At 42.7% G+C, this 12794-nt stretch overlaps 2 protein-coding genes across 3 annotated transcripts; both read left to right on the top strand.

Annotated features, from left to right (window-relative positions):
• The first annotated feature begins 1338 nt into the window (after positions 1-1338).
• dnajc22 (DnaJ (Hsp40) homolog, subfamily C, member 22) lies at positions 1339-2916 on the top strand. Its single transcript, XM_030119571.1, has 3 exons — positions 1339-1888; positions 2127-2419; positions 2740-2916. Exons 1-3 carry the CDS (start codon positions 1339-1341, stop codon positions 2914-2916), a joined length of 1020 nt encoding a protein of 339 aa, XP_029975431.1.
• A 681-nt stretch (positions 2917-3597) lies between these two features.
• On the top strand, positions 3598-9455 carry ikzf4 (IKAROS family zinc finger 4). 2 transcript variants are annotated; one of them, XM_030119361.1, is made up of 8 exons: positions 3598-3696; positions 5592-5646; positions 5745-5852; positions 5961-6260; positions 6373-6540; positions 7322-7474; positions 7574-7705; positions 7888-9455. In XM_030119361.1, the coding sequence occupies exons 2-8, from the start codon at positions 5607-5609 to the stop codon at positions 8706-8708; spliced, it is 1722 nt and encodes a 573-aa protein (XP_029975221.1). In that variant the 5' UTR covers positions 3598-3696; positions 5592-5606; the 3' UTR covers positions 8709-9455. The 2 variants fall into 2 exon arrangements, with proteins under 2 accessions (XP_029975221.1, XP_029975222.1); XM_030119362.1 differs by lacking the exon at positions 3598-3696 and adding an exon at positions 5387-5481.
• The last annotated feature ends 3339 nt before the right edge of the window (positions 9456-12794 follow it).

Genomic DNA, 12794 nt, shown 5'->3' with positions numbered 1-12794 from the left:
GAAAATCAGACAATGAGAACCCAGAAATGTTGAGCAGACAGAATTCTAAACATTTTCCTACCAAATTTCAAGGGATCACTCCCTTCACTTTCAAAAAAAAACTACAAAATAGGGTTTGGATTGTGAAACAAACAAACCTCCACCAGCTGTGTTTAGGAAGCATATTTCACCACCTTTCATTCCCTCTGGAAGACGTTTGGATTTGTTGGCACATAAAAAAGATTCTAGCTTAAAGCATTAGCACGGTAATTCCCTTGTTATTAATCCATATACTAAATGTCAACCAAACAAACAAACAAACAAACAGAGACGTGCACGAGCTGAACCTTTTGCTCATGCTATCAGTTTAGATGATCAAAGGCTCATGTTGATTGTGCATGTAGACGGCTGCACTTCCATTATCATAATCCAAAGTCCAACAGTTGCAACAGCTTGCTCAAATTCAGCTACGGAAACCACAGGAAAGGATTTCTCGGGATAAGGATTTGATGTTGTTGGCTCAGTAAGTACCTGAATCTTTTTGGGATAAAAACAAGAAATAAATAAATAAATGTTTGACAAGAATGCCATAAGTTTTCGTTTACGGAGCGAAGGTCATGATTTATAGGAAGGCCAGACCCTTTCAAATGACGAACGTTTTCCATCCGTAAAAGCTGTCATGCATCCAGTTAAATGACATTGTCCATCATGAGCTGAGATTAATCTGTCTTACATAATATATTATTCAACCGGGAAAGTGCATCACAGAGATTAAAAATCCCTCTGAGTTTTTGAGCTGAGGTGCAGATCACTGTGAGCGCTCCTGCCTGGGGGGGATGGGGGCAAACAGTGAGTGTGTGTGGGGTGTGTACAGTTCTGCAAGATGCAGAGTGGTCTCTCCCTGAGTCTGCTGGTGCAAATGTCTGTGGTGGAGGGTGGACTGTTTCCCACAATCCTCTTGGCAGCCTTCACCACCCTCTGCTGAGCTTTTTTAAAAGCACCACTTATCAAAAGTAAATGCGTAACCATTTTTAAGATAAAAAAGAGAGAAACAATTAAGCAAATAATCCAAGGATGAATAAAATCCTAAATTCATAAGAAATTAAATAACTGTTTAGATTAGATTAAATTTTATTTATTTTTTATCAGAAACAGGCTACCTTTATCCTGAAGGGACAATTAAGATGTTTTTGATCAAATTATCAGGTCAACAACAGGAAAATTCAAGAACAATGGATATAGAATTAAGGTGACATGGTTTTAAAATGTAAGACCACTGTTTTTGTTTCCCTGTTGCAGGCACATATCAAGAATGACTGAAATTCGCCTGACCAGGTCCTGACCCACTCAGGTAACAGGATGGTAAAAAGTGTTCTGGTAACCTACATCCTGTGGGCTGTGGCCGGTCCTCTGGGCCTTCACCATCTGTATTTGGGAAGAGACAGCCATGCTCTGCTGTGGATGCTCACTGTGGGAGGATTTGGATTTGGCTGGATCAGAGAGGTCATACGCATCCCCGCGTATGTTTCTGAGGCCAACGAAGATTCAGAGAAAGCGAGAAAAAGGGCCTCCGCCGCAGAGCCTCCGTCTTTGGGCCCTGTGCGATTTGCTGGGCAGGTGTGTGTTGGGATCTACTTTGGCGCTGTCGCTATGATTGCACTGAACTCTCTCAACTACTTCTACTTGATCGTCCTGCCGTTGTCGGTGGGAGCGGGAGTACATCTGGTGTCCAACGTTGGTCCGCAGACCTCCAATCTCCAAAAAACCTTGACTGCTTGTCTCATCACCTCTCCGATATTCTACGGCAGCACCTTCTCTCCTCTCCCGATCAGCTTGGCTGCCAGTGTTGCTGCTGCACAGCATCGCAGGATCAAGCCTCAGCGAGCACCTGGTGACGCCGAGAAACTGGGTGAGTGGACTAAATAGAGAAAACAGAAATGTTTCAAAACAACATGAAAACCGTCACTTCAGCTGGCAGTGGAAAATAAATAGAAACAAAAATATGTTGGAGCTAATGAATAGCATAAATCATATTTGAGGGACTGAGAAGAGGTTGGGGCACTTGAGGAATTTAAGATTTGCATAATCTGTGTTTTCCTGATTGATTTGAATGACATTGTTCCTTTCTTTTCTTTTCTTTTCTTCAGCTCCACGCCTTTACAGGCTCAGTCTGGCCTGGCTGGCCTTCTCTGCTCCAGTGGGTTACTGTATTTTCCACAACACCACAGCCACGCTGTACTACCTGTCTGACTGTATCGCGGCTCTGCTGGATGTTTTCTGGTTTCTGCCTTGGCTCAGAAGTGTGTTGGAGTACATGCTTTTGATGCCATATCGGCTCTTGTGTGTGTTTACTGGAGGGGGATACTATGAAGAGGCTTGGAGGAAGGTTCTGGAAATACTCCTCAAAGAATACACACAGAGAGAAAAAGAGGCTCTGAAGGTTAGTGATCACATAACTGTAAAATCATAAGGCTCACAGTCAGAGGAGGCCCACAGGATGCTGTTTGTAAGGTGTAAAAACTACAAAGAAGTTACATTTCAGCGATAAGACTGTTAAGGTGAAACTAGCAGGCATGTCACAACATTTACTTCCTGTTGTCATAAAAGTTAAGGCTTTATGAAAATATCCTTGCTCTCTATTGCACTGAAGAAAGGAACACATTTGAGTTGTCCAAAAAAATTAATTGTGCTGCTATTTCAATGTTGTCAGCAACAATCATGCCTTGTTCGACTTGTAATCGTGTATTCTGATGTTTTCAGGTGTTGTCTTTAGACAGCGATGCATCTTATGAAGAGATCACTCGAAATTACAGGGAGCTGGTCAAGACATGGCATCCAGACCACAACCGCAACAAGAATGCTGAGGAAATGTTTGTGAAGATTCACCAGGCTTATGAAGTCCTCCAGAGATGGCACAGGCCCAGTCGGGTCAAATAGTGGCCCTACGTTATTTGAGACAATGTTTTAGGTGTTTTCTTGCTACAATAATCTAAAAACACGTACAGACTTGCACTGCTTTGTCATCATCACTTATTCACACCATACTTTAAGTTGCCAAACAGCATTTTCCAGCTGTCTGTATGCTGCTTGTGAAGAATTTGGTGGTTTTGCTGCCCCCTCCTGGGATCACAGAGGTACTGTCGCCATGGACCATGCTACAACAATTTCCCAACCTGCTTTTAGTTAATTACCTGCATGCTGTTATGTCCGACGTGTGTTCTAATACAAGCCCGCGTGTATATACATATACACATATACGCGAATTTACATCATGTAAATGGACATTCTTGCACGTGCATTCATTTTACGATGTAATCTGCCTGTCACCGCTATTTTAAAGAGAAATATCCGTGCGCAGCAGCCGTCTGTGATGTCTTGCACTGTTCTGAGTTCATATAAAAGGTATAAAACTTCCCCACATGTATTCCTCTCACATGCATCGATGCATTCGACGATCACTGGATCAAGAGCTCTGTTGTACAATTATTCGGTCTGTATCCCAGCATGGGCCCGGAAGTTGTTTGGGATTCCCAGGTAAAAAAAAAAAAAAAAAAAAAAAAAAAAAAAAAAAGAGAGAGAGAGAGAAAAAAAGAAAAAAAAATCCAGGAGATGCTGTCGTCGCCTGGGAAAACAAACAGCTATCCAGACAATTAAAAAGAAAAACAGCCATCGGCGGCCAGGTACGGAGGAGGCTTGTGGACTTCACTGCGACACTTGGTGAGCACATCCATCGAGATAATTTGGAAGGTAGCGCATGTTTTTGAGTAGTTGGTGGGGTGAATGCCATTTGTCGTGTGGTCGGGTGCCATAGCAACGGCTCATTTGAAACACTGTACCGCTCGGGCCACTTTGACGTTGGATGACAGCCGCGTTCATGCGGACAAATTTGGACGGTCCGCAACTCTTGTGCAGCAGATCGCCGTTGTGTCTGGGTCGCTGTCTCGACCGTCCGTGAGCCGACTGGTGTCATCACGGACCCAAATCCACAAAATCCACCGCGCAGCTTAAAACAAACTGGCCGCGCGATGCGCGTGAAGCGGCGGGGATATAGTTTATACGGGGAACGGGGATGTACGTGCTTGAGCGCACAGGCGGCCATCTGAGGGCAAGGTAGGACTGTCTGGTGAGGGTCGGCGCCAGTGCGCGTCCCTCTTTTTTTTTTTTTTTCTCCCCTGCTCGCCGTGCCCTGGTGTGACTGGCGCGTCTCCCGGCTGCATCAGCGCCTGTTGCTCCCCGCGCGCGGCCAATGCCAGGAGACTCATTTTCCCTCAGATGTGCTGTCTCCGCCCCCAGTTCGCTCCAAAGTCTCCTCTCTCCATCCATTTAAGCACAAGGTGCAGCCTTTTTTTTTTAATTTGCCCCCCCCTCCTCCTTTTTTTTATCATAGATTTGACATGAGCGCGTCAAATCTCCCCTGCTCCTTTAAAATCCTCATGCTGTACGTCTGAAGACGTAACTCAGCAACACCACTGTAGTCTGGTCTCGGTGTTGTCTGCATGCTTCACTCTGGCTGTTGTGGAATAACCGCTTTATGTAATGTACTGTACATTTTTTAAAACCACTGTTAGTCTGTTACACGGATACATCATTGGGAACAAGTAATAAACTGAAGCAAAAACATTCTGAACATTCTAAGCTTTTTTTTAAATAACATATCTTGTAATAAGCCAATTAAGGACACAATGCAGAATTAGTACATTATTTCATTTACAGTTATTCACAGTGTCTCACATACTTTTTAGCTGATTTTCTCTCTTGCATGCACGTGCACGCCCATCAATAGGTTGCATATCTATTAAAATGTACATATATGCACATCTGCAAAATTCACACACACACTGATATGCATAGATGCATGTAAAAATTACCTCCATGACGCAAATCAAGATGGAGGAAAAAGATAAAACGGTGTTCCACTGCATATACAAGACACACACAGACAAAAGGATGAAGTTGATCCATATACTTTTACAGATGGAAGCTTAAGAAGAACATATCAATCATCTTATAACCTACATGCACACATGTAACATACACAAATAAAATCTATTCTCATACCGGTAGATGACATAATCAATGTTCTGTAAAAACATTGTGATAAAATAGACATTACCATTAAAAACCCAACGTTATTTAACAAATTTCACAAAGCATCAATGGACATTACAGTATATTACTGTTTCAGTCAGGAAAAATCACATTACAATTACCTGTATTTTTAAATTTTTGAGAATTCATCAAATCTTAAAATTAAATGTTTTGTTAGGGATGTTAAAGTAGATGGTTTTAGGAGGGGGCAAAGGCGTTGCAGCTATTTAATCTTGATGCTGAAGCTTTGACTCCTCCTTAAATACGCTAAGCGTATAAGTCTCTGTCGTTGTTGAGCCTCGCTTATTCATTTGCTGGTGGAGAAGAAAAAAGTTTGCTCAGATAGTGGCAGTAAACTTATTTTGCACTTTCAACTGAAATTAGGAAGGTACATTCTTTCTGCCTTTATCACAGGTAAAACATATTTATACCATAATGTCCAAGATAAAATGTCATATTTTTATGGGACTTGATTCTGAGAGGAACTAATGACAAATGAAGATAATAAGTCCTATTTTTTGCAGGGATCTGGTGAGAGAATGAATGCTGATGACTGTAATGGACGCTCATATGCACAAGGTAAGCTTGTATAGGAGTGAAAAAGCAATGTATATTTGTGTGTCCTGTCCCCGGACAGCAACATTTACTTTAATATCCTGTGTATATTTGTGTTTCAGGTAATGGTGGAGAGTCGTCAACAGAGCCGGAGTTTTATGGCGGGATGCAGGCCCCTTCTGCGAGATCTCCAAACAGTCAGCAGTCCTCTCCACGTCGCTCCCACAGTGGTCAGTTATTACCTCATGTGTTCTCGTGTGCTGTGTTACACCTTCAATACTCAGTACTTTTGGAAATAAGTGTATTTTTTTTTTTGGTTATATTCTCTGTCTATACAGCAAACTCCATCAAGGTTGAGATGTGCAGTGATGATGAATCATCGGGAGCTCCGCATCCGGAGAACAAAGAGGCTGCCAGGGACGAGAGGGGGAAGGAGGACAGAGGAGACCACATGGAGGAAGCCAGTGTAGAGTTCGCCGTGTCCGGAAGAGACAGGGCGATTTACAGCGAGATGGCCAGTCCGAATTCGGCCTCTCCGGGACCCATCCGGCTGCCCAACGGGAAGCTCCAGTGCGAGGTCTGTGGGATGATCTGCATCGGACCCAATGTGCTGATGGTGCACAAGCGTAGCCACACAGGTGAGAGAGAAAGAGCCACTTTTAGGTCGTGCAGGCTGCTGCAGAGTGTCATTTTATTGGAGACATTTAAGGATTTTCTTTTAAAGTGACATCTGTGTGCATGTGTTCATAGGCGAGCGGCCGTTCCAGTGTAACCAGTGTGGAGCCTCCTTCACCCAGAAGGGAAACCTGCTGCGCCACATCAAGTTGCACTCAGGAGAGAAGCCTTTCAAATGTCCCATCTGCAATTACGCTTGTCGCAGGAGAGACGCGCTGGCAGGACATCTGCGGACACACGCAGGTAAATCGGTTCTTCAGTTCTTTGGTCCAGGACACGTCTTTATGATTAGGTGCTACATTCACATTTGGGACAGTTCTGACCAAGAAATGATAGAAATCCAGGCTTTTAATGCAACACAAGAGGGCCTCACAGATCCCATCTGGAGAAACTTCACAAATGAAGAAAAGTCAGTGAAACGAAAGCACAGAGTATGATGTGTAAATGTGAAAAACAGAGGCGAGGTTGGGCTTCATTAGAAAGGTCCCTTTCCTCTGCCATTTGAAGAAAAGGGGAAATTGGTTTCTGCTTCTGTAAAACATGAAAAAAATGACATTTAACAGTCAGTGAAAACAGGAAATCCTGTTTGTGTTTTCAATTTTTGAGCACATATTCAACAGGTGTTCACATGTCGTCTTGGTACGGTAAGTTTTGGTCGAGCCTTACGGCTCTCGGGGGCTCATTTTCTCAGAAAAGACGATTACAGACTGGATGTCAGCAAATTGACGTCACTTTTTCCGAGAGCTTACTCAGGTGGAGCATTGCGGTGAATCGTTAGGCGTTCGTCTGCTGTCTGTGACAGGAACACAGATCAGTTTCTGGAATTTTCAAATGAAGGGGAAACCCATGCTCCTTGATGGCAATAATTCTGACCTGTTTTTTTTTTTAAACCTTATTTAACTGAAATTAACAAGATTTCGATAAGCTTTTTTTCTCAACCACAGATCTATTTAAGTATTTACAGGTGAAGTAGGGATAATTTTTTTTCATGAAATCAATGAAGTATTTTTTCCTTGGATTGCAGTTTCCTCTCCAACTGTAGGAAAACCTTTCAAGTGCAGCTACTGCAGCCGAAGCTACAAACAACAGAGCACATTGGAAGAACATCTGGAGCGCTGTCACAGTTATCTGAAGACGCTGGACCCTCCGACGGCCGTCAACACGCAGACAAGCCAGGGTAATGGACCACATGAACACCAAACCCACTCAACCCAGTCTCCCCTGTTTCCCCTAGAACAACCGGATTTGGTACTTTACTGGGTTATTTTGCTTTTAGGTGAAGAATCGGTGACGATGGAGACAATTTCGAAACCTGCACCTCAGCCATCTAACAACAAAATTCACTTTGTGGATCGACTGTCTATCAGCATCACCAAACGTAAGAGGTCCACACCACAGAAGTTTTTAGGTGAGTTTTACAGTCGTCCCTGTGTTATGTATTTGATGCCTCAGCTTTATTTTTATTTTTTTAAGAACTTATTATCTGTACTTTATTGCGATTCATCCAAATTTCAACATGCTTGTACACGTTTGGAGCAATCAGGTTCATCTTCATTAATACCAACTATTATGTTTGCCGTCCTGACACAGGTGAAAAGCACATGCACCTTGACCCACCGGAAGCACCTTATGAATTGTCCTCCGGCTCTGAGAAAGAAGGAGACCTCCTGAGCTCTCACTCTGCCGGTGAATCGGGTGGACTGGCTGGTTCACATCTCCACTGCGCCCGGAGTAAAGGCGACAACCACGAGTCGCCGGCGCTCTCTCAGCTCCATCCTGCCTTCCTGTCGGAGCTCCGCACAGTCATGGGCTCCCTCAACAGCAACGCCACTCCTCAGGGCCCCCGGGGCCACGGCGGGGGCGGGCTGGCCGCCGTGTCCCTCGGCCTGGCCGGGCGGGAGGCGGGCGAAGGCCGCGACGATCAACCCTCAGCACACAGCCATAACACCTCGCCCAACGGCTGCCCCGACTCGACAGACACAGAGAGCACAGCAGAAGAGCAGAGCACAAGGGCTACAGCCCCCACCAGTACCTCCAGCAACCACCACCTCCACTACCAAATCCCAGCACTGCCCCGCAGTCACCCCACTTCCAGCCCCAGCCAGGCCAAAGACTTGGACGCTGAGTGGGAGAGAGCGTGCCCCGTGCCCCCCGCCGCGGCCAAGAGGAGCCCCGCCTCGCCCCTCACCTCCAGGGACACCGTGCAGGTGCTGGACCGGGAGGGCAGGCCCGTGCGCTCCTTCCACTGCCGGCACTGCCGCATCCTCTTTCTGGACCACGTCATGTTCACCATCCACATGGGCTGCCACGGCTTCCGCCAGCCGTTCGAGTGCAACATCTGCGGCCACCGCAGCCAGGACCGCTACGAGTTCTCCTCTCACATCAGCCGCGGGGAGCACCAGGTGGGCTGAGGGGAGGCCGGAGAGGCCACGGTCGATCCCTGGAGTGGCGGGCTCACGTTTGTTCTGCACCAGATCAATTGCTTTAAATTCCTAGTACAAGAATAGAAGAATCTGCAATTTTATTCTGAGAATATTTATTACACCGAGACAGAAGCGAGTGAGAAGTACTTTCGCTGCACCAGTCAATGTTTAGTGGAGGCAAATTACATTCTATGATTGATTGCACTCCCATATCAAATCATTTAGCAAAGCTACCGGTTTTGCTTCAAAAGTGCCTTCTTTGGGGGATTCCTCTTAACTTAAAAAAAAAAAAAAAAAAACTAATAAAAAACAAGAAAGGAGTAGGGAACTGGTGCTGAAAAATCTTGACTAGCCATCTTTTCCTAAGTGATTTTACGTAGTTAGCACTTTTAGGAGAACATGTGCTCATGCGGTTGGTAAAAGCATGGCATGTATATTTTGAGAATTATATTGCTTAGTGTGCACTAAGAGCTTGGCTTTCGCGGCTGAGGAGGGTGTTTTGTGTAGTGTGTTAGGTGAGTTTAATATGCACTGAGAGCTTTGTGCCTCTGGATTTGGGAGAAGCTTTTGTCGCAGACGAAGCACAGAAATGGTTTGCCTTAACTCCCACGGTGGCGCACCGTTGTGGGGGATACACATTGTTTACAGCACGGTTTTAATGGTGTGTGAAGTCAACACTGAAAGAGAGAGTATTCAGGACAAAGTGAGACCATAGAGGAAGTGGAACTTGAAAAACTCCTGAGCGAGAAATGGGAGTTCAGGGCTCGAACATCAAATAGGATTTTGGATTTTAAAGTGAGCCTTAGAATCCTGGTGCAGATCAGACTGTGAGCCATGTTGTGTATATTAAAGAGCCTGTCTGAGATTGCCCAGGGTGCTATACCTTTATGGGAATGCACTTTTAGGTTCCCTGCTTACATATGAACGTCTGCACTTGATGGCTTTATAGTTTTATTTTTTATTTCTGTGATTGTTCTACTGCACTGATATTGCATAGTCACGATAAGTGATCCTGGAACACCGGCGCATTTTTAGCGGGGCCAGCCTCCTCCCGGTTCCCGCGGTGTTGCACTGGTTCTGCGGTCTGCACTCAAAGTTTGCTGCAACGTGCGTGGCTGAGAATTTAAATATCAGTTCAACTAAAACAATTATTTTCTGGTTTGGCACCGAGACTTTAAAACGATTTCCATGATGTGAGTTACGAAATGATTTGAAATTCAATCAGCGGCAAATTTAGTTTGAATCTGTTCAGTTATCACTTGTGATTATCTATTTAGTGTTGTTTGTTTCAGCCTTGGTGTATTTAATCAGCTATATTCCAAATCTTATCCAGCATACTCCTCAAAGTCCATGAAATGTTACCTCCTGCTTCTTTATAGCACCCAAATACCTTATTGCTACAGTACGGTGAGTTATCTGATAATGTTAATATTGGGAACACGAATGAGACCAAACTCAGTATTCTTACTTGTTATTGTGGGTTTGCTGCTTCATAGATTAACTTGATTTCCTTTAATAGCAGGCAAAATGTACTTGAAACAGTTTGAGAAAAAAAAAGTAACCTAAAAATGCACTTGGTTTGATAAGTAGAGAAATGTGTGTGTGAATGGATTATAGCATGTGTGCTTGTCATTTTTCTGCTTTTACCTGAATTGTGAATTATTTTTGAAATGTGAAGTAATCTCAAGAAGTGAAAATGAGGCATGGGATTCTTTTTTTTTTTCTTTTTGTCTCCTTGTGTGGACTTAATGTTATACAAAATATTTTGTGAATGATGTAACATGACAAAACACTTTACCTCAAAGTTAAAGATGTACAACTGCCTCATTATTTCAAAAGGTCATGTTGCTTTCTGAGATGTTCTTGCAGTTACAGATGCGTGCCCCTCGATATTCTCAAGACTTTTTACTGTCAATAAAGTTACATTTATTGTAAAAGTGATCCTCCAGGGTTTGACTGTGAACACGTCCACATCTCATTAACTTTCACTTAAAGAAAATCCTCAAATTCTCAAATCTCAACATCTTTTTAATAGTTTGAAGGAACGGTAACAAATTACATTTCTGTTTTTTTTTAATCCTTAAAAGATGATTAAATTTGTACAGCTTTTATGCACATATAGAGTACATGTTAGGCTTTGTTAAATAATTCATGTGAATCCACTTATATGTACATCAAAAATGCAGCTACTTCTGATTATGTTTCTTCTCATATTGATTGTAAAATGTCAGGTTAAAGTAAGAAAAAGGTTTTCCACGTAGACTGAGTTTTAACTGGATAAACCCGAGAGGTTTTAATTTATTAATTAATTTATTTATTTATTTTATTTATTATTTATTTATTTGTCTCTGGTTTATTTTTACCTTTTTCAGTGTTGTGCAGCAGAAAAACAGGAAAAATATAAATCTGAATCTAGTTATTATGGGAAGATTCAAATTTAAATGTGTAAAAATCATTCTATGTGCACATAAATGGCTGAAAATTTGTATAAATGTTAGACATTATATGTTTTCAAAGAGCGAAAGCCTGAACCACACGGATCCCCTTGCCATTTCCTTTTATTAGGCAGCTCACAAAAGTAAAAAAAAAAAAGGCTTTGAACTCACTTTTGTGGTCATTAATGTACGAAGTTTTTTTTTTTTCTTTTGTGACTTTCCAATCTTGTAAGCAACATTTTCATGTCAGTTGCATTTTGAACACATTAATTGAGGAACAGAAACCGAAAAACACATTTTTAGATGCAATAATTACAAAACTAACAATTCACAGGAAGGAAGTGCTGCTTTCATCCGGGCCCATTAAAATGACTGAAGAAGAGAAGCCACCGCAGTCTCCTCGAAGTTTCAGGTACTTTTGTAAACATTTTATTTTAAATATTTCAGATTCTGACACGATATGAATACTGAACATGATGCGGTTGTCAGTTGAATCCTTTTTCCTAGTTAACAGATTCATAACCAAATTAAATAAGGCTTTAAACGTTAGACTAACGAAAATCACTTCTGTAATTGTTATTGCTTGTGTTCGTTTGAGATTTTAAATGATGTTGAAACGGCCCTCAAAACACGTCAGAATTGCGAATCATCAAATTAAAAGAGATTGGTTTCTAATCTAATGAAATGGAAAGTAGTTAATTTGTAAATCTGCTGTTCTGCCACCAGATGGCGGTCTTTCACAGTGGATCTCTATGTATTGTGTGTTTTGCCCTCAGAGCTGTCTGAAGGTATCAATAATGATTGTTGGTTAAAAAAAATAAAAAGGCCACATAGTTGTGGGAAGTGTTTTGGGTGGGATTTGGGAAAACTACACTGATACACATTATATATCTGTTGTTCATTTACAAGTAGTTCACTGCTTTCCCATTGCATGTGAGGAAAGCTCATTAGGGACTGTAATTGTCCAGTGGAGACCAAGGCATTCTGGGATTAGAGATGTCACCACTGCTTTGTGTGTTGTGTACAGGGCACAGTTTGGGTTTAGAGCACAGGTTGGATTTTCTCACATGCCTTTATTTTATTCTCTTTTAAACTAACACACCTCAAAGATGAAGGCAAATACACAAATTGATGTAAGTACACTACAAGAAAAGGGAAATACTTCTTCACAACAACCTCCATACTTTTCCATGTGAAAGATCAAGACCCCTTATTCATTCAACTAAACGCTGAAAAAGAAATCAAACTGAGTCGTTTCTGTCTCAGCGAATTTATGATTAAAGTGCTTTGGCTGCTATGCAGACGTATAGCTGGTATCAGCATCAAGGCAATTATTCCATCAGACTTACACACCCATTTGTGTGGAAGAAGATCCGCTGCCGCCTGCAGCCAAGTAAAACAAAGATGTTTTCCCACATGCTGGCGTTTCACTGGAGCTGTACACAAATGGACGAGGAGAAGCAAATGGTATCGATTAATGCACTTACTGTGCCATTTCAGTTATGCAAAGAATGAGTCGATCACTCAACTGCCGAGTGTCAGGCGAGGACACGGTCAGGTGCATTCAGAGTGCAGCCATGTTCTTGGTATTATCATTGGCTCGTGCGTGTTGAGTGGTTTTTAACCCAAACCGATGACA

Source organism: Salarias fasciatus, chromosome 20 (genome assembly GCF_902148845.1).
Source record: "Salarias fasciatus chromosome 20, fSalaFa1.1, whole genome shotgun sequence".
In the NCBI taxonomy this organism is placed as follows: domain Eukaryota; kingdom Metazoa; phylum Chordata; class Actinopteri; order Blenniiformes; family Blenniidae; genus Salarias; species Salarias fasciatus.
The sequence above is the reverse complement of the archived record's forward strand: the minus strand, read 5'-3'. Positions and strand labels throughout refer to the sequence as shown.